This window comes from Lineus longissimus, chromosome 7 (assembly GCF_910592395.1).
Source record: "Lineus longissimus chromosome 7, tnLinLong1.2, whole genome shotgun sequence".
NCBI classification, from domain to species: domain Eukaryota; kingdom Metazoa; phylum Nemertea; class Pilidiophora; order Heteronemertea; family Lineidae; genus Lineus; species Lineus longissimus.
Window position 1 is genome coordinate 18966617 of NC_088314.1, and position 21925 is coordinate 18988541.

The 21925-nt window shown below is 40.5% G+C and overlaps 3 protein-coding genes across 5 annotated transcripts; 2 read left to right on the top strand and 1 right to left on the bottom strand.

Annotated features, from left to right (window-relative positions):
* The first annotated feature begins 367 nt into the window (after positions 1-367).
* On the top strand, positions 368-9985 carry LOC135490981 (interferon-related developmental regulator 2-like). Of its 2 annotated transcripts, none has more exons than XM_064776596.1 (12): positions 368-564; positions 1453-1566; positions 2486-2600; positions 2896-2976; positions 3184-3385; positions 3551-3601; positions 4116-4294; positions 4544-4652; positions 5987-6121; positions 6289-6417; positions 6731-6820; positions 7005-9985. In XM_064776596.1, the coding sequence occupies exons 1-12, from the start codon at positions 528-530 to the stop codon at positions 7089-7091; spliced, it is 1329 nt and encodes a 442-aa protein (XP_064632666.1). In that variant the 5' UTR covers positions 368-527; the 3' UTR covers positions 7092-9985. The 2 variants fall into 2 exon arrangements, with proteins under 2 accessions (XP_064632666.1, XP_064632665.1); XM_064776595.1 differs by lacking the exon at positions 368-564 and adding an exon at positions 1171-1276.
* A 599-nt stretch (positions 9986-10584) lies between these two features.
* LOC135490977 (ankyrin-3-like) lies at positions 10585-13041 on the bottom strand. 2 transcript variants are annotated; one of them, XM_064776589.1, is made up of 2 exons: positions 12944-13041; positions 10585-12674 (listed from the first exon to the last, which is right to left on the bottom strand). In XM_064776589.1, the coding sequence occupies exon 2, from the start codon at positions 12640-12642 to the stop codon at positions 10804-10806; it is 1839 nt and encodes a 612-aa protein (XP_064632659.1). In that variant the 5' UTR covers positions 12643-12674; positions 12944-13041; the 3' UTR covers positions 10585-10803. The 2 variants fall into 2 exon arrangements, with proteins under 2 accessions (XP_064632659.1, XP_064632658.1); XM_064776588.1 differs by having other exon boundaries at positions 12964-13039.
* Positions 13042-13168: 127 nt separating this feature from the next.
* LOC135491406 (aminoacylase-1-like) lies at positions 13169-21702 on the top strand. Its single transcript, XM_064777257.1, has 12 exons — positions 13169-13316; positions 13900-13964; positions 14730-14834; positions 15340-15434; positions 15662-15738; positions 16339-16428; positions 16754-16810; positions 17027-17100; positions 17519-17782; positions 18442-18521; positions 19053-19113; positions 21005-21702. Exons 1-12 carry the CDS (start codon positions 13223-13225, stop codon positions 21146-21148), a joined length of 1206 nt encoding a protein of 401 aa, XP_064633327.1. The 5' UTR covers positions 13169-13222; the 3' UTR covers positions 21149-21702.
* Positions 21703-21925: the final 223 nt, after the last annotated feature.

Sequence of the window (21925 nt, forward strand, 5' to 3'; positions counted from 1 at the left end):
CACCACGACGTTGCGAGAACGTTCAATCGAATAGCCAATCAGCAGCGCGAAAATTTTCATGACCTCACTTGACCCCTTTTTACAAAGCTGGTGGTTTATATAAGCCATCGATAAAAGAGTATTGTGAAACATAAAATCTCGTTCTTTCAAAAACATTATATTCAGTTATTGACAAAATAAAATAATCTATGAAATTTAGATGACAATAAAGCCATAAATTAGGTAGTATTAGGTACATATTCAATTTGGGAGTGTCCTCGAAACTAAATTTTACCGCGTACCTAGAATTCTGAAAATTTCCCACAATGCAGCATTTTGGCCAATTAATTCGTTCTTTTCAAATGCCAGCTCACCTTGCCTGGTGAGAATAAGGTGTACATGGACTTCATGTTCTTGAACCTGTAGACTGGATCATGTCGATTTTAGTGAACAATATTTACACCAAATTCATGCCGTTATCATTGTTACAGAACTCTATATTTCGCAATATACCCTCGTGATATTTAGCCAATTAATAAACTGTAAATATGCCTAAGGGAAAGCGGAGAAGCGGAGGGAAGAAAGGTGTGTTTCGAAATGGGTCACGACCCGAAATGCTGTGTCAAAATGTACAGTGACTGTATGTAGACACACGCAGTTGCACATGCTTTTGTGCAGTGTGGATTCATTCATTCATTTTGTAGAAAATAGTGTTGTGACGTATGTGTATTTCACCATATGTTCTGTACAGTGTTTGTGTTGACATGTATGTTTTATTCATTGACTGCTGCTATATTGTATAGACAAAAGTGGAAGTAAAAAATGGGCAACTGTCGTTGATTTATTCTTTTTTTGTTAACCTAGGCTATGGCCTATAGGTTCACTGTACATACATACATACATGGCCATTTATTTGACTATTGCCCATTTGGCAATTTGCCTGATCTCGGCACAGAATAGATCATGGGGAATGACTCATAACTAGAACGATGCCAACACATGTGGCCTCTCCACGGTCATTGCCACTGCCACTGCCAATGATGGTGAAATATGATTATGGGTCTTTCCCAGTCCAACTCAAACACAGATTCCTTGCCTCCAAATGTGAATACAGCACAACACAAGCAAGGTTGTTGTGCAATCCTGACAAGTTTTTGTTGGGCCTATAAAAGGTTTGCCTTGAGTTTCCCATGCAGTTCAATTTTAAACTAGCTCGTGACAAGACCGTGCCAATAAAAGAGCATGATGTTGGGTCAACTACTATTTGAACTGTTTTCATGCAAAGATGCAATGAATGGTAAATATGTCCTTGGATTGCTTTTGCAATATTGTATTCTCTCTCTTTGGATTGCTTTCTTTTCAAAATCTCTTCCAAGTTCAATCAGAGTTTCCCCTGGCATCTGGTATTTATAATACCTGGTGTATATTTTAAAAGAAACAAATATTCTGATATCTCAAACTCGATCATTGCAGGTTCAAAACCAGATGGGCTGAGGTTACCAAATGACCGCGAGGATACTGACCATTCAGCGGATAACTGTAGCGTCGTCAGTAACATCTCTGATGCCACAAGCATTTACGATGACAGTAAGTTTTCTATAGGAGGTCGGATACTCATCAACAGTGCCATCGTGCTTGCCCATAAATATGGTGCCGCCCCATCATAATCTGACCAACTCGCATAACAGGCCTTTGGTTGTTTCTAAAATACACTCGCACAAAGCCCTGCTTTTGCTGAAATTAAACCTCGTAGTCAAACAGGTATGTAGTGGTCAGAAAGTCAATTCATTCATCCATTGATCCAATGAAAATGTATGTGTTGGAATGCTGAAGAGATCAACAAGAGGAGAAAATCGACCTTGGCATATTGAAAATAGTACTCTTCAAAATAATGGCCTACCGGTATCTTAGCTGTTAAATCAGACAGACTTCTTGCTCAATATTTCGGGAGTCCTCTCATACAAAACAAAAGCTAATCAAATTAGTGTAAAGTTCAATTGGTACGTCTCTGAATAGTACTTACCTAATTAATTTCTAATTGTTCTGTTTTTCGACAAGCTAATCTGGCTCTTGTAAATTATTATTCAAACATGTCATTTAGGGCCTAGTATGGGTTTAACGAGCTGCCACCATGGCACCTAAAATAGTATAGTAACCTCATCCAGTTTCACCAGTGGATGGAATACAGTTGTATGACTGACTGGTGCCTTTGTTTAGACAGCAGTTAACCTTTTTTGGCAAATTCCCTCAGAAACAAAAATGAAATTATTTTAACAACACACTAGTGACACTTGAATTTTAGTGTTATAAGTTGCTTTCTTTAGCTTTAAGTTAAAACTGTAAGCAGCAGGACAAGTTCGGAAGCATTATAATTAAAGATAGATAGATCGATTGATTGATTGAACTCTAGAACAATGGGATCAAAGGTGTACACATGTCGTTTCTAATTGTAAGGTGCTAATCAAGTGTTATCAGAACGTGAACTGCACCAATCGGCTATTTTCAGTTGGCGTCCAGACTGCTATCGCAGAGCAGCAGGACGGTGACGACACTACCACAGTTGCTTTCGACGACTTTGAGGAGAAGGTCAAAGATTGTATTGATGGATGTACACAAAAAAGGTGGGTTTGTAGAATTAACTCTCTGAAGTGTTTTATAATGAAAGTACTCTAGTTTCAGTTTTAGAGATATGAGACTGGTAGATCAATTTTCTAAATTGAAACAAAGGTCAAGCGAGACTATGACATCCTGACCATTGGTCATCTAAGTGGCGCCAGCCCATTGTCTGTCCGAATAGAACAAATTGATTGGCATCGGTTGACCAGGTACAGAATGTACATAACATCAAAAATGTATAAGGAGAGTGACTCACTCATATGTTTTCTGTAATTTCAAGTCTTCACTAATGTTTTTCAGTGCTGGTGGACGACAGAATTGCCTCAAAGGCTTAGTCACAGCATTTTCCAAGAGATATGTATTTGATTTCTTGCTAGATAGGTAAGTAGGTTTATCATTTTTGTTCAAGCATTCTAAGTATGTGGATGTTGTATTTGGACGATATTGTTAGTAAATTTTTCCTGCTCCAACCATTCACCCACTGATCTGCCTTCAGGCAAACACAATTTTGGGATTCTCAGTGACATCATTGGACGTGCTGTTTTCTCACAATTTGCAAGAAAACATGTTTTTCCATTTTACTTTCAGATATGTAACCATAACCGATAGTTTAGAAAGATGTCTAAAGAAGGGAAAGGGTGAGGAACAGGTGTTGGCTGCGAAATGTGCCATGTCTTTAGTTATCCAGCTGGGTCCTGGAGCCGAGGGGAATGAAGTCTATAGATCTATTAAACCCATCATGCAGACTGTGATGCTGGATCGATCTGCCAGTTCTAAAGCAAGGGCTGCTGTAAGTATTGATAAAGTCTATAGATCTGTTAAAACATCATGCTTTTGTAATAAGATTCGATTATGATACATGTATAATGCACATCAATCATCAGACTTTATGCCTTTGCTGATCTTTTTCTGAAATGTGGATAAAGTAGAGGATGATCTATTTCTCTTGTTTCAGTGTGCTGAAGGCATGGCAGTGTGCTGCTTTATAGCTGGAGGTGATCTGGAGGTAAGTGCTTATTGATGTTTTCAAAAAAATATGGTATGAACTATTATTCCCCTGTGCGTGTAATGATGGAGTGATGTACTCGCAAAGTGCGTTTAATATCTATGGTAAATACAGCACTACCAGAAAAAATGTACCATAAAATTCACCTCTGATACAACTCTTCTCTTTATTCAAGCAAAAATGATTCGGAAAACCTAAATTTTTGTCTGTGGATTATTTTCAAGCCATGTTTCCTTTGGTTACCAAGTTGGTCCGTTATATCAATGGGTAGATTGTGTGCCTTAGCCAAGTTAGGAAATTAGGCTTCTGTGGTTGAGGGAGTGTAATGAGTCTAGGTGGAATTGAGCTATGTCGGTCTTGTGTGTCCACAGGTTGATGGGGTACCGCCTGAAGTAAATCAGGCCGCCTGTAGTTTTAGCAATGCTATACTGTTGAGTTGTCAGGCTTGAAGTGCAGCATTATAAATTTTTCTCTTTATCTCTGAAACTCGAATTCACATTTGTTGATTTTTCAGGAGGTAGTCACAATGCTGAGTACACTAGAAACCATCTTCAGTGCCTCGTATCTTAAGGGAGACAAGAGCCCACCGACGGTCACACCAGAGATGACCCAGTTGCACTTCGCTGCCTTGAATGGTTGGTCTCTGCTACTCTCCATATCACCGCCGTCTGCTGTCGATACGTTACTTTATAGGTGAGTTGTTGATTGAATTAGTTGCATGGGGTTGCCAGAAGTACAGGGTCTCTGTCGGAGAGAGGGTACTCGGTACACTCAAAGAAGTTACCCTCAAAATAGTGAGGAAAATCTTTTTTTTGTCGTTTTAAACCTAAGTTTCCACAACTCATAGAAAGTGCCGTCTTTGCAAATCTAGAAAAGTTTTCATGAGAGAATTCTTGTGTTTTCTTGTGGCGTCGCTTTTAGACATCTTTGACCATTTTCCAGCCACCTACCTAAGCTTCCACAACTATTAGAAAGTGCCGATGTTGATCTGAGAATTGCTGCCGGTGAAGCTATCGCTCTGATGTATGAGTTAGCGAGAGAGCAAGATGAGGTAAGTAACCGTGGAGATATTTACAGCTGTTTTTAGCTCACCTCTTAGCAGAGGTGAGCTTATCCCATACCGTGGCGTCCGTCGTCCGTCGTCGTCGTCGTCGTCGTCGTCGTCGTCGTCCGTCGTCGTCCGTCGTCCGTTAGCAGGGCACGTTTCGTAACTGTTAGAGCTATTGAGTTGAAACTTGGTGCACATGTACCCTTATGTAATGACACCTTGGAGACCAAGTTTCGGTCCGATTCGTTTCATGGTTTGGCCACCAGGGGGCCAAACGTTAAAAGTGAAAATATGCAATATCTCCCTTAATAGTAGTCGGGAAATTTTGAAAAAAATATGGTAGGTACTTCTAGCAAAGGTGCATCATATATCCTCCGGGTTTTTGATTTGACCTCCTTTTCAAGGTCACAGAGGTCAAATGGTGTAAATTGGCCGTTAGGATGTAACGATGGCACGTTTCTAAACTGCAATGACTATTGATACCAAATTTGGTACACATTTACCCCTTAGTCAGGTGATCTCAGGGACCGAAGTTTGGTCCAATATGATTCACCACTTGACCACCAGGGGGCAAAATCCAAAAACCTTAAAAATGTGATTATTCCTTAACTTCTTGCCCGATTGCCACCAATTTGATATCATGGGCACATCTAACCACCATACAGTATATGTCACACAGGTTTTTAATTTAACCTTCTTGTCAAGGTCACAAAGGTCAAATGGCGTAAATTCGCCGTCAGGCCGTAACTATGGCACGTTTCTTAACTGCAATGACTATTGATCAAAAATTAAGTACACATGTACCCCTTGGTCAGGTGATCTCAGGTACCGAAGTTTGGTGCGATCTGATTTGCCGTTTGGCCTCCAGGGAGGGGGCCAAATCCTAAATTCTTCAAAATGCCATTATTCCTAGTAATGACTTGCCCGATTGGCACCAATTTTATATCATAGGTACATCTAATTCTAACAACCATTCAATGTGTCACCCGGGTCTTCTTTGATTTGACCTACTTTTCAAGGTCACAGAGGTCGAATGTTATGTAAATTGGCCATTTTGGGGAAATTATAATTGCTTGGACCTACATCAAACCTAACACTACATGACACAATACCATGCTCTTTATCCATCTTTCCTCCACATGAGGTGAGCACAATGGCCCTGGCCATTTCATATTACGCTGTTTCATGAAATTGCAACTTTGGAACTCTCCTTTCTGTGCAATAGATGCAGGGGAGACAAAAAGCATCAATTCTGTGTAGCATATTTACTGCAAATTCATGTTGGGATGGGGCATTCGCAAATGAAAAGGGTTTAAAATTGTGTACTTTTTGTTTAGGAATTTGAAGGTGATGACATAGACAATCTGTGCACGATACTGAAGAGACTAGCCACTGACAGTAACAAGTACAGGGCAAAGAAGGACCGCAGACAGCAACGGTCGAGCTTCAGAGATATTTTGAAAACCATTGAAGTGAGTAAATTCTTATTTTTCATTCAGAAAAACACCTCCAGTAGTGATTATTTCATAGATGGTGTAGATCTTTACTTCCAAACACAGTAAGAAATGGTACCATCACTAACAACAGTGCAGGTGTTGAGAAAAAGTGTCATAATATTGTTTGTCCTCTGATGTTCCAGATTGGAGAATCTCCAGAACTCTCAATCAAATTCGGACCCGAAGTTCTCATCATTGACTCGTGGGTACGGAAGAGGCAGTATGATATGATGTGTAACTGCATCGGAGCCGGAATCAACGTCCACCTACAGGTAAAATTTTGAAAATACTTTTTTGGTGCTCTCTATTGTGTGTGATGAACAGCACCGCACGATCGCTAGATTTGCCTTCCTTGGTTGACTTAGTGCCTAATTCCACAGCCCATCGCACTCGACTGGGCTTTCGCCAACAAAGTATTCCAGTTCATCTACTGTCAGTTTCTGGCAGCCCGTAACCGGTAAAATTTCAATCCATACTGAATATGACAAGTCAAACCGATGAGAAAGTCTTTAGTTGGATAAAGCAGTGCAAATCTGTGTGAAGAGGACTGTGGTTAGTTGGATAAATATTTTGCTTGCGTTTCAGGAGAATGAACTTGTGAGAGATATATTTGAGCTCGGTGCACCAATCCCAGTTGGTACTGCAAAACCTATCAAATCGAGCAAACATGAACGGGTAAGGAATATTTTTCTTACAATTCAAGTCAAGTAGAATAGGCCATTGGGGTATACTTTCTTGGCACATTCTTTGTTCAAACATTGGGGCTTGCTTGGGTGGTTTGTCAGCAAAATTTTTCATTGTTTGATTTGATATGTGCTCTTCTTTTCCCATTTTAACGCCTTGACCTGATCTGTTTCAGCACCAGTACAATTTGGCGTGCTTCAAGGCGAGAACGAAAGCCATGTCCAAGGTTCGCGACAAACGCATGGTACAAGCTTCGTATTGAAGTCGAAATGCCCAGAGATATTTTTAGGTTTTCAAATGTGATGGCTTCCTCTCCCCTGTTACTGGGGGTCGTAGGTACGTGTGTCAATTCCTGTCACCTTGCGGACTAAACGGGTCACAACTGAGACAGTCTTGCCATTTCACCGGAGTAGGTTATGGAGAAATGTTTTTGAGTTCCTGAAGATTTCTTCAGGGGGAAGTGATGTTGTTACTGCCCAATGAGAGGGTGAAGTACTTGCCGTTATTGCATGGATCACCGGGTTAAAACATACATAGATGGTCTTGGTTTTTGGGTCACTTTTGGAAAGAACTTTGAAAGTGACCCTAGAAAAAGGAAATGCATTTGATAAAGATATTTTAAAGTTTATTTTTTTGCAAAGTTTCAGGAATTGATGCGTAATTGCGGCTCTCCAGTTTAAGATATATGATGTTTTGGCCAGCTGTGATTGTGCCTGTGGGATGTTAGTTACCCCTGCAGTGAAATGATTTTCTCGCCGGTTTCACTTTTGGGTCGGTAGTTCCAATCAAATCTGTACTGACAAATTTGCAGGTAAATCAAAGGAATGGTCAGAGTGGTGTTATAGAAAAGGCTGGGCTTCAATTTGATAACATCTTCTTGGCAATAAAGCAAGCTGTATTTAGATGCTAAGTCTTTACAAATTTGTAAGCAAAATTTGCAGCAGTAGGTGCTAATTCTTTAAGTCACAATCACGGTTCACCAAAGTATTTGATGCGGAGTGATATTGATTTTGACTTGTTTCCCAAAACCTCTGTCTCATATGATGTATTTCTTTCCTCATACCAACACCCTGAAGTAGCTTCCCAACTTGCTGAGAAATAAGTTGGCATTCCATACAGCCGAGAACGCCAGAATTTCACCTGTCAGTCGCTCTCAGTTTATTAAGGGTCGACAATACTCGGAAAAGGAATTTGCCGACTTCAAATTTCACAAGCTTTCTTTACCAGTCCAGGTATGGTATGCCAAGCTGTTCCTCGCAAAGTTGGGAAACTGATTCTCCAGGTTGACTATTAAACATACCAGTGCTATCAAAGAGTTATATTCAATCCAGGGTTTTTAACAACGGTGCTAGGGTCATAATTATTTTGTTGGTGTGATCAGGTGGCAGTATATGTATACTATATGTCAAAAGGGCTACTATTATTTTGGTGTTTTGTTTGACTGTCTTTGCGAGTCCTGCTTGGGTGACTGCCTTTTGTAAGATGTGACGATGATTCAGTGCCCAATTCTTAGCAATAATCGTCTGCAAGGGGCCATTTGATTTTAAAATCAGTTCTGGGAACTAAAAATTGTAGTAGCCAACATTTTCTGCCATGAAAGCTAATAAAAATCATTATGGCCCGTATAATTATTTTTTGATATGGTGTTAGTCCAGTCATAACTAAGGACAACTTTGATGAGAAATTGGTAAAAATTTACCAGTAGTCATCAAATAGTGCCAACAGAAATGCTCATGTACTTACATGTAAAGGTACATGTAATTGTATTACATGTACGTACATGTACATCTGTATCATGCATTGGTCCAGTTTTCACCTGTGGCTTGTCCTCTGTCAAATAATTTTTGTTTTTCTTTCATGCGTGTATGCTTTTGTTTGCTCTTTTAAGCAAAAAATATGTAATCATGATCTTTACCATTATCCGTGGTATGAGAACTATGTGCTTGGAATATACACTTTACCACATCTAGGTATCACAAATTTACGCTGCTGGTGGAAGTCGTTTGCTGAAATGTGTCGAAATACTGTCAACGTCTTTATTTTCACAGCCCTAAATATTTGTTGAAACATCCTTTTCAGATTTTCCTGACATTTACTTCTTCGAATGGATTCCATTTCCTAGTGATAAAACTATTAAGTTAACACTTGTGTGCCCCTGAAATTTGTGCTTGTACCTACTCTCGAGAAAATTGTAGAATGATTAGGCTGGTGAAAATGAAGGGTTTATGGTAGTTGACGTGTTTAAGAAGCTAGAGAGAAGCACTTGTTTTATTTATGCTACGTACAGTGGGCCCCATTTGTTTGAAAAATCTAAAATTGCCTCAAGTGAGATGTCATGTGTCAACTTGAGGAACTCAAAGCTAGAGGCATACTAACTTTTATGTTAAAGGTAATTTCATACACTCAATTCCATGGCCCTAAACTAGAGTTACAAGTCCTTCAAATGGTCTTGTGAAAGGAAATTGAGATTACTTGGATGTTGTGTAGTGTTTTTTTCAAACAGCTGTCTATGCAATAAGTATCGGATAGAATTGAAGAAGAAAATATTTCACGAATGTAAAAGGCTTCTGGGCTTCGCGGATTAAGATTATGAATTATGTAATTGTTGCTTCTAATTTAGGTTACGGTTGTGAAAATGGGCTCGCATTCAACCTGGTTTTGAGTCCAGTTTGAGTTGTGTTTGTGTTCTGCATAACTGGAGTGGTGATTCAAAATATACCTGTTTATTACGAGCAGCCAGAAACTGACAATTGACTGGCCGGAATCCTTGGTGGGCTGGTGAAATCAAGGGGCAAAAGGGACTGATTAGGATTTCCTTCTAATCCTTTTGCCCCTTTATTCACTTGCTCACAAAGGAATCTGGCAGGTCTATTGTCAATTTCCAGCGGCCCGAGCTGGTACCGGTATGTTAATTTAAAACATAACACTGATGGCGACGATTCTTTGCCGTGTCAGTCTTTAGGCCTAGACTGGATGTATAGTGACTGCCTTTAAAACACTAAAATACACCAAATGTTTAGCACCTGGTTAAAAACCTTGCCCTGCTATTAGAGTCAAATATATATTGTATACTACAAAAGGAATATATTATGATTTTTGTACAGGCATGTGAAGTTATTAAGTTTTGGGGAATGAATAAACTAATATTGAAGGCTATATCTTTGTTATTTGGCTGTTTTTTAGTCTGCTTCTGGAGAACCCAGCAGTTGCTTTGCTCAACCCAGGACGCAGCAGTATACAAATTGCAGCTGGCCATATAAGTTCAATCAAGCGGGGTGGGTGTGACTTCTTGAGTTCCCTGAAAAGTCTCGGGTCATCTTTAGTGAGGAAGACAGTGTCACAACCGTAGCTCTGGTACTTTATTCACAACTGGTGTAACTTTGAGAGAGACACTCAACCTTTGAGTACAAATTGACGCCGGCCATAAAGATTCAAGTGAGGTGGGTACAGCTCCTCGAGTCCCCTGGAGATGTTTCCGGATTGAATGAGTGGTACGACCACACCAGCTGCTCTGGATATTGGACCAGGCTCTCTATTTCCTGGTTGTACTCTACGAATTTTGCCTCCTTGAAAGAGAACCAATCCATTTAAAGGTTCAAGTGTGGTTGGTGCAGCTTCAGTTGGTGACGTCACAGATGGCATTCAGTGTGACACAACACATAAAAGTACACTGACACAAAGATTATTATTAGAATCTTATTCTATTGACAACAGGTCCCAATAGTTTTCTGATACAGGAGAAACACTGATGATGATGTACATAACTACAGTAGAACCTCTCCATAAAGGACACCCTTTGGACTGACAAATGAGAGAGTTTGTTTATAACAGAGAAATAATCCTGGTCCAGGTGAGCCCAATATGTATGGTATGCGAAATTTACTGTCAAAGTAAAGTGCACTTGAATAGTTTGGACTAACGGGTGAAAGATTCGGACCAAAACCCAGCTGATAGCCATTGTTTTTAAGCCGTGACTACATGAATGCATCAAGTCTTGGCTCCGCATTGACTAGATCAGTTACCGTATCAAAGTCTCCGGCATAGAGGATAAAATCACAGACTACAGTCGGAAGATTCAGGAGAGAAACTAGTATCTCACGGCGAAGATTTCTAAACGTCAGACACTCTCTGATCTTCACTCGACACGAATGAACGAGAGAGCTGGGGTTGGACATGATTTGGACAATATCGTTTTTGTCCGTGCCGGGATTCACCAGGTCCACTATATCTGATCGATATCCAGGACTTGTAGTAAATTCTAGTAATAGTTTGATGAGGACGTCAATTCTCATTAACCTTGTAACCTGTGAATAAAATTCCCTGAAATGTTGCAGCACTTTTGTGAATGATTCAGGTATCACATACGTGTCCCCGAATGTACTCTTCGAGCTGAAGAATCCAGAATATTGTTCACGTGATGTCACTGAACTGTGGTTGAGAGAATGAAAACATGACGTTGTCTCTACACCACTCCGTAACAGTAAACCTAACTTCTTGCTTGATAATAACGAGAATAATATGGAGAGATTGTATTCAACCGTAGGAGAGTATATATTTGGGTTGGCGCCATGTTTGAGTAGAAGCTCCAGAATTTCAGTCTTGTCATTTTCACAGTCGGCAATGATTGGAGGAAGAGTGTTCGAGAGTAGGTGACGCACAGGAAAGGAGTCTGGTGTCGCTCCAGCATTCAGCATCCTTGCTGACGCTATGGACTTCGAGCAATCTGGCAGTGCGCCAGCTTTTAACATGATGCTGATTAACCCCGGATGACAACCACTGATTATCATTGAGGTCAGTGACGTGGCAGTCATAGAGTTTACCCTGTAATAAGCACTTGGGAATAAACGGTACACGAATGAATCTAAGTCCATATAATGCAGCGTGTCTATATGATAATTTTGAATATTATCCACAAGATATTGCAGAATCTCCCCAGAGCTGTTTCTGTCTCCAATGCTGGCAGCAATTTCAAACGGCGTTGCATCGCAACTCGCATACACTTTACAGTCAGTTTTTGGCAGTAGCAACTGAACACACTCAATGCGATTGAATTGTATTGCTGCATAGAGCGCCACGGCACGCGGACAGTTAGCAACCTTGTCGGGATCTGCCCCAGCCCTCAACAACAAGTCAACGCATTCTACATGCCCATTCTGAGCAGCAAGATAGAGCGGTGTCGCCCCATCCTCTGCAGACATATTCACAAGATCCTTTTGATTTTGTTTCTCAGCTTCCTCGACAAGTACGCTCAAGCAATCCAAGAATCCAAACTGAGACGCAATGAAGATAGGCGTTAAGTTACACTCCTCAGTCCTCCCGACATCTGCCCCATTTTCTAGTAACACTTTTAACAGAGTTAAGTTTTGTCCATAAACTGCGCTATGCAGAGGAGTGCAACCGCTAAATTGTCCTTTATTTGGGTCAGCACCGTTCCGAAGCAACAACTCCACGCCACACAAATGACCATTTTGGACAGCTTTTAGTAGCGGCGATTCCATCATATAATTACAGATGTTCGGATCGGCTCTTTTCTTCAGAAGAATATGCAAGCATTCTGTATGTCCAGGAATTGAAGCGAGCATTAAGGGTGTCTCGTCCTGAAATGACATCCAGTTAGGATCGACTCCTGGCAAGTCTAACAAATACTCCAGGCATTCAGCGTGACCATTCTTTGCAGCCAAATGAGTTGACCGGTAACCGGTCATATTCTTTGCATCAACTTCTTGTCCTGCAGCGATCACTTTCTTCAGCTCTGCCAATGAACCCTGCTCACAGGCCTTGAAGATTGTCCGGCTTCTTGGGTCATCCATCATGTGATGAGTCTCCGGCTCCTGGTCCGACAACACTGAAAACCAAGTAATCGAAAAATAAGTCAATGCTGGTCAGCTGGTGCTGCTAGGTAAGTAATGCAAACAAATTGGAATTTATATGATTCAGCAGTGCCTATTTGCCTGGTGTCCGACATTTGGTTTTCCTTTCACAACTTTCTTAGTACATTTCAATAACCGGACAAAAGGTGGCATTTTATATTCTACAAATACTCCTCTATTTCACACAATCCATCGCAAGGATTTGAATCAAGGGTTGCACAAGTATATCAGGATAGAGCCCTACCGTTTTTCTCTCCGATTTACCGTTCAAAGCGACGAGAAATCACAATATTCAGGTTGTCCAATATTGAAAATATTTTTTCTGAAATCTCATGGCTTGCTATTTGGCCAAGTACCACATTCGATCAACCTGGCGTTCAGGTTGTCATTTTGTATGGGAATGTACACAACGATGCATTGTGCATTTTTATGGGCTGCAAGGTTGACAACTAAGCCTTGACCTACTTTTTCTTTTCTGTAACATCTTTCTGTAAACGCGTTCTTTTCATGTTATTGCTGAATAATGTCTGATCAAGACACCAAATTTTATGAAACTGCTGTTGCAAACTTCATTGAGTATCTGAGGATCAATACAGTGCAGCCAGAGCCAGATTATGGTGAGGAATCGGGCAGTAAAATATGAAATATTGAAAAGAATGAAAAATAACAATACTACGTTAGTCCGTACAAATAACAATACAGACCGGGTGACAGGTCCAGGTCAATACGACACTTTGGAACTTCTGTATCGGATATGATGCTGGTACGGGTTGCGTGTAACTGACATGACCTCTTATGCATATCTCCTTCAAAGAAAACACTGCGTTGCGCTCAGCTCGACAACTAACTGCCAACCTCGTGCCCAAGTGTGGTGCCGCAAGTGCCAGTTTTCAAAGGTGTACCGGCCTGTGGGACGACCTGTCCGAAATCTATAGTCAGTCATTTATGTCATCAAGGGAGGCCTACCACAGGAAGTCCCGAGCTGAGGAGCTGATAAACACCCCAACCAAATTCTAATACAATGATTTGGCTTTCATACATCAAACAATGAATGTTCATGATAGGATTAGGGCGATAGGTCGTCGTGGAAATGCACTTCATGAAATAAACAAATCAGTACTGGTAGACCTATTCTTTGAGGAGCCCAAGCATGCCAAGTGATGAAAAATTTGTGTTGAATTGTTTATCTTGATTTTTTAGATGGAGCGATTGTATTTCTCAAGAAGATGGCGTCAGAGCTTGATCTCCCGGTTGAAGTTATCCATGTGAGTTGATGTGCAAGATCATGTTGTTATATTCTGAATCCTCCATAGCCTAGTTGAAACAAGATCTGGTAAAACTAAGAAGGGACTGCGCGGAAGCGCGTGCGGCTTTTTATACCCTGACAAGACGTAGCGAAACTGACCAATCAGGAGAAAGCATTATACAAAATGTGGCCTTGAGTTTGGCGGGAAAACTGTAACACTACAGTACTGTTTGAAAGTAACCTTATTAATATTATATAACAATATACTTGAAAAATGAAGAGAAAAACACATTATGCTATATTTTTGTTGGCCCTTCCCCTCGGCCAGATGAACAGTGTTTGTCTTCAGTTGCTTCAAACAATTTTTTTAAGGAACCTCCCCAAACCTTGAGATGCCCTGCCTTTAGCCATCTGGAGTGTTACTTTTGCATTTGCCAGCAAGTGAACATGAAAATTTACCCTTCCTAAAAAGGACACTCTTGGACTAGTAGATCTTGTCCTGCCAAAAGGTGTCCTGGTTAACTTATACATGTACTGATAAAATTGCTTGGAAATGAACTTTGAACACTTTGGGCTGATTCTTACTCCTAGAGGTGTCCTATAGGAGAACTTTTGAATGCGCCCTAACAAATCCCTGGCATTGGTAACACCAATGTTTCATGTTCTTACTAACGTTATACTAATACCGAGAATTAGTTCACCGGTACATATCAATTCTTGCTATACCAGTAATGTTTTCCAGGTTATCAAAATTTGTTTATTATTCTGTTACACCATTTTCCAGGTTACTCCGAAACATCCAGCGGTGATCATCACCTGGGAAGGCACCGATCCGTTGCTTCCATCAGTCATGCTCAATTCCCACATAGATGTCGTGCCTGTCTTTCCAGTAAGTTAGACATCATCCTAGTCTACCTAATGAGATGGGCGAGATTATCTAGGAACCCAGTTGCTGACCCATGAACAACCTTATAGTGAAAATAATAATAATATAATAATAAAGTTAAATTTATAAAGCGCTGTTTCCATTTGAAAATGTTCAAAAGCGCTCCCCACTATAGTTGACAGTCATTAGTTGCGTGAGAAATGTTTTCTGAAAAGCTCAGTTTTTAGAGCCTTCCTGAACTTGTTCAGAGTGTCCTCCTGGCGTAGGCCTTGGCCGAGAGAGTTCCAAGCCAATGCGGCCGCTGAGCTGAAAGCTCTCCCGCCAAAACCCATGAGGATTGAGTTTCAACTCTTCAGCTGCGAAAAAATCTTTGAAATTGACCAGGATATATGTAACTGCTAACAACTCTTTAGAAATCCTGGTTATGCCTATGGATTGTGGCTGCATGGCCTACTCCATTTTTGAGTTTGGAAAGCTCATTGTCGGTTTTCAAAAATCTTGATTTCAGGAACATTGGATTTGTGATCCGTTTGAAGCAATGAAAGATGAGAAGGGCGACATTTATGCCCGAGGGTCCCAGGATATGAAATGTGTTGCAATACAGTGAGTGAATTTAACATCATCCATTCCTTGCGATGGCCACAATTGTGTTTGGGGACCTGACTCAAATAATGTAAATGTGACGGTCTCATTTGAGAGCCTAAAGATTGAAGGCCCAAGTCATTGATCTTCTTGGCAAACGAGTGATTTGGTATGTGCCCTTTGCACCTGTAAATAACCAGTGGGATATTTAGTGCAATATTAAGCTATTTCCATTTTTGGGGTTTCAGATATATTGAAGCCGTCCGGAAACTCAAGCGTGAAGGCCGTCGATTAAGGAGAACGATTCACATGACATTTGTGCCAGGTGAGAAGTCATCTTACAAATGTAAAAATGAACTTACTTGAAGAGACCAATGAAAATTTTGTTTTCCATATTCAGGCCTCTCAATTACATGATTCCTACACCGTATAACAGTGTAGGCCGTACAGGATGTCCCCAAATTAGTTCTTTTTTTTTTCTTTTTTTAAAAAAAATAATATGACCCCCATGAAGCGTTTTTTGACCCCTAACATAACCAAATCTCATCCAAATGGCCTGATTTTATAGTTTTACCCTAAAATTATGATTTTTCAGGTGTATGTGGTGATATCAGTCACTAACTTTGATTTATGACGTCGCTGTTCAGGCAAATTGGCACGATGAAATATCCACAAATTAAGCTAAAGAGCAAAAAAAACATGTCCCCAAAATAGGCTAAAAAAATAGAGGGTGTAGAGGTCTCCACGTAATTGAAAGGCCTGATATTTGAAAATAACTCGGACTTCCTGCTTTCCAGTGTGATGTCTAATGATTGACAATCAATCAGGAGTTTTGATGACTGATCAAGATTATTGTTGTAAGTTTGAGTTGTTTTAAACAGTTGATGATATGTGGTGTTTATTTTCTTCCCTTTACATACTATAGATGAGGAAGTGGGAGGTCACCAAGGCATGGAGAAGATGATCAAGTTTGATTCTTTCAAGAAACTGAAAGTCGGATTCGCAATGGATGAAGGTATGTTTAAGATTGTATAATTGATTGTTCAATGCTGCATTAAAGGCCTACTTCAATCGTTTAAAAATTTGAAAATTGAATTCGAATTTAAAATTTCTAATTGTGTTAATACGCACTGAATATAAGCTTCCACAATGCTGTTCTGTAAACAATGCTGCAAACACCAGGTTTTGGGAAAGTTGCATGCATTATAACTGCACTAGGGCATAGTGTACTTTTATTTTCCTGAGCCACTAGTATATACAATGTACATGCTCGGCGTACCCCTTTAATTTGAAAACTCACACATACCATACTTTGCTTGCTATTTTCGCTATCATTTTAGGTCTTGCGAATGAGACAGATGAATTCATGGCCTACTATGGCGAAAGAAGTCCATGGTGTGAGTATTATTGCGAAGGATCTTCTATAGTGACAAATGTTATGTTATTGTTTTTTAAAAGTCTGCTTGGCGATTGCCTGAAATGTCGCCGAACAGCTTATCAGAGGTGTAGTTCATCCTGGTTTTTCTATAGCTCCAAGTAAGTAGGCGTATCACTCCGCCTGGTCAGGAAGCTGGTTCATGTTTTGTTAATAATTTGACCCGTTTTCTTGACAGGGTTCGTTGTCACTTGCCCCGGGGCGCCAGGCCATGGCTCAAGATTCGTTGAAAATACGGCAGCGGAAAAAGCTGTAGGTAGAAGCTGTTCAGCTATTAGCATTAGGCAGCTGAGTGCCAGGCACTTGTGCCTCTTGTTATGATATTGTTGAGTTGAAATACATGTCGATCTCCAAATATCAGTCAATTTAATTCATTCCTGGTAAACTGTAAAACCAAGAATGTTGTCAACTATTTTATTTTTGCCAAATTGGGAGGCAAACACAAACATTAATCTCAAGAGAAAGTCACCTCTAATGGATAAACCATTCAATTTTAGCAGCAAACACGGAATTTAGTCTACGCCAAATGAAAAATGAGCTTATTTGCCAACTTTTGGTTTCGCCAAAAATACGAGGTTTACAGTAGTTTAAAAGAATTACTAGATACTCTGTTGATGTTTGTGATGTGATAATTGAATTGAAATATTGTGAAATCTCTTTTGTAATCCAGCAAAAAGTGATCAATTCGTTCCTTGGTTTCCGGGATCGCGAAGAGAAGAGATTAAAATCCGATCCCGACATAGCGCTCGGCGACGTCACAACGACTAACATGACCATGCTGAAAGGGGGCGTCCAACCAAACGTCATTCCTGCCGAGTTCAAAATCGGCTTCGACATGAGGATAGCGCCAACAGTGAATCTTGTGGAGCTTGAGAAACAGATTCATCAATGGTGTAAGGAGGCTGGGGATGATGTCTCTTTTGAGTTCTTACAGGTAATTTGGGTTTTTTTCTCAATCAGGCTTATTATCGAATTTGATTACATCGAAATAGTGAAAAAGGCCTACTTCATTCCTTCAGAAATTTGAAAATTGAACTTGTATTTGAACATTTTCTGGATCCGCTTCTCCATGATCCTTCAAAATGCAAGTTCTTCTATAGCGCTTTATAATGTACAACATTCTCAAAGTGCTCAACATTGATTCCCTAGTCTAAGCTGAAACCTTTCAGTGGAACTCAGATGAGCTGCTCAATCAGCTCTACAACCTGAGCATTTCCGACTGGTACACATTTAAAGACCTGGGTGGAATTAGGCATGTAAGGCAAAGACACCTGCCCAGAGTCTCACGCCGGCAGTGGGGATTGAACCAGGGACCTCTTGACCGCTCGTCAAAAATCTGAGCCACTACACCACCGCGCATCTTACGATCAACTTGGAGACTGATTTCTGACTCGACCCCATTTGGGACGCCAAAATAACTGCGTCGTGCAACATTGCATGCTACAACTGGACAATGACACAAAAAAGTGCATTCAAGGACACAAAAGGCTGTTAAATGTGCAAGATATCCAACTCAAAAATGGTTTGGATCTCGCGAGACTAGATCATCCAGAGCATCAGAAAGAACTCTCAAACTGCATGTTATCTTTTCAGAGAAATATGAATCAGAAAGTGACGGATACCACAGATAGCAATCCATGGTGGAAAGCTTTTAGTGACTCATGTAAAAAAATGTGAGTGTGTTCTTTCAGAGTCGACAACAGTTTAATGGATTGCTTTCTTCAAAACCATTCCACAAGTGAGAGACCTTCATCGGCATAAAAGAGAATAACATGATGTCACTGTCTCGGATAAATAACCATGTGATCCAATATAGGCCTAGGCTGCAGGTGAACTCATGAACTAGCCTAACTAATTACTAGGCTGTACTGTACCGGTAGGCCTAATGAGGTATCTAGGCCTAATTCTTAATCTGATTGGAGTCCAATACCATTGACATGGACCACCATTCATCGATTCAATCAGTGCCATTGGAATGATTGGAGACGTCATTGACATTTCATTTCTTACAATGTTGTAGGCATGATGGGCAATAGGCCCTAAAACCCATGCATGCATCATGAAGTTGAACCAAGGCTCACAATTCAAAATTTGTAATTCATGAAACGTGCACAATCTCACTTGATAGGGTCCGACTGTACTTACCATCAGTTGGCTATATGGCTCAATAACTCCTTGATACTTTCTATCATTGACTGTTGCAGGAACTTGAAGATAAAACCAACCATCTTCCCGGCTGCTACAGACAGTCGATATCTCAGAGAGGTATGTGATATTTGTTCTGGCGATCAACGAATTGACAAGATGACTATAAGAACTATGCCAGAGGTTAATTACTTTATGAAGAGGACTGTATATCTATATGGTACAAGCTATCATAAGATACCTACAATTCACTATAGCTGTAAATGCTTCAGCCTAGAGCCAGCGGCTCCGTACTAGTTTTACACACGATTGCGGTGTCTCTTCTCCGGCATCTACAACAGGCTATCCTCCGTCTCGTGTTCGATTGCAGACTTCGGTATTCCAGCCCGGAACGTCAGTAGAAGGGCGTAGTAGATTATATATATATATCAAATTATTTTCCCACCAAGGGGAATATATCAATACAAGTTTTTTCCGCTAAGGGATATATACTAAAATGCTTCTCACAACTCAAAGCGTGCTACAACACAAACAGTCTGTAACATTGACTCAGGCTGACTGAAGCAATCTGACCGCTAGCTAGGACTATATAAATGACTTCGACTCAACCGGTTCTGCCCAGATGGCAACAGACTAATCCTAACTAGCCGGCAGGTCGTAACAATAAACTAGCCAGTAAATTAAGAATACTATACCGCCACGGGTATTCTATAAACGGGGAGGGACGTCAACAGCAAGGCCTCGTCCTTCTCGATCTCTGCAGGGCGGATTCGTCCAAATCGTCAACACGGCTTCTGGCGTAAGCGGAGAGACAGTGATGGAATCACACCCACTGGCTTCTAACTATATAACTATCAAACAGTCACCTGAATTCAACATACACAGATTAAAACGTGGGTTTACACAACATCTTTTTAGTCCCAAAATACAACTGGGTTTTATATAATGGTTTTCCAGAAATCCGTTCGCACGGTCTATAATTTTTAAAGTCTATATAACAGGTTCGAGTATGTCCAATAACACCAATGGACTAAAATACTAAACGATAACGATTCATTCTAACCGAGAATCAACAACATTACAGCCCATTCATCGAAAATAGGCCTAAAAGAGTGGAGTGGAAAGTTGCTCAGGTCGACCTGATCTACGCGAGCCTATTCGAAGCACCTGGTCCGCAAAGACCAGAATGCACCTTCAAACATTAATACACCCCCCTTTTAGACCCCTTCTCAAACTATAGAAAACCATGTCAATTAAATGCACAGATAGCTATACATTAGCGAGAGGAAGACACAAACTGGTGATACGTTTACAAACACAGCACGATACACACGGTCAGTGCATCGGCCGTATACAAATGTACGTAAAGCGTGAAAGGCTTCACACCGGTAAAATTATGGCATTTTCCATTCTATCGGTAAAGTACGGCGTGAATCAATCATAAAAACGTTACCACCATTTCAACGCTGCTTCAACCATTTCAACCATCTCGCTACGAACTTCTGGGCGTTGTCATCTATAGAATAGTACAGAACCGGCGGCGATCCTCACTCAATCGCGGACGGAGTCGAAGTGCTGTCTTGAACACACATGCCCATGGGTGTTACCTAAGTCTCGCCAACATCTCGCAAAATCTCGGTAAACAATTTTTTGGCGCGGAAATAATAATACAATAACGGGGTCAAACCGGGTCAAGGGAGAAGTCAGCTGATCGCAATAACAAACGATCACTGATCGTCACAACAATATTGAACTGTTGGTACTTTCTGTGTCCCCTGTTGACGTTATTTTGCAACTTGTTTCCGATCCACAGGACAGACCAACAGCCTCGAGCATTTTTCTGCATATGTGATGCAAATCATACTTGTAAAATCTTATCAGCAGATGACAGCCTGTGTTGGTAGTCCCGGAACAATGTTGGTAATAAATCTAGGTGTGGGGATGCACGTGGCCTTTGAGAGGAAGAACCGGTTTTGAAATCATTCTTTATAAGTTTGCTTTCTGTTTCCAGGCGGACTACCCTGCTATCGGTTTCTCTCCAATGAATAACACCCCAGTGCTTCTTCATGATCACAATGAATTCCTCAACGAGAAGGTATTCACACGCGGGATCGATATCTACTACCAGCTCATTCCGGATTTAGCGAATGTTTGAAGATGCTCAATCATGGGGTTTTCAATATAAACCCTGTACCCCGTTTACTCAGGTTGCATTGTTTTCTAGGATCAGGGTTTGACACTAACTCAACTAGGACTTGTAATTGGCATGGGTATTAGAATTTCCTCAAATTTTTCACTGATTTGCAAGGAACATTACTTCATGGTCAAATCCAAAGACTTATGAAATGGGGGGGGGGGGCATTTCCCCTGATCTGTGCCTATATTTCTCTGGTCTGCAAAGTTAATAATTAAAGAAAAACATAAAAGTTTTGTCCTGATGTTGGATGGGTGATAAATCGATCAGAAGCATGCATGTTATTACGGTCTACAACAAGTTTTTTGTTTTTGTTTTGAAAGGTACTTGGTCAATCAATGTCTATTTTTCAATGATTGGGTCTTAAGCAGGGGCATCCTGCTATAAATCATGACACGTATGAATTTTAATACGTAAAATGTAATTCTGTTATATTGTATATTTTACCACATAGCAAAACTATGAAAAACTATACTGTAATTAAGATTTATTTGACAAAAAGACAAATTCTTTATTGAAAATATACTTTGTTTGTTTTTTAAGTGGAGGTATAGTAATCTGGCATACATGTATGAATATTCTCAATTTGAATGTCTGAGTTTGAATGGAACAAGGCAGCTCCACCACATCTGCAGAGTTGAGACGGCCACAACCTCTCCGAAGTGGGCCTGGCTGCTCTACTATCTTGTCCGTATGTGGAGGGAGGATGAGACAGTCACAAACACACCAAAGTAGCCT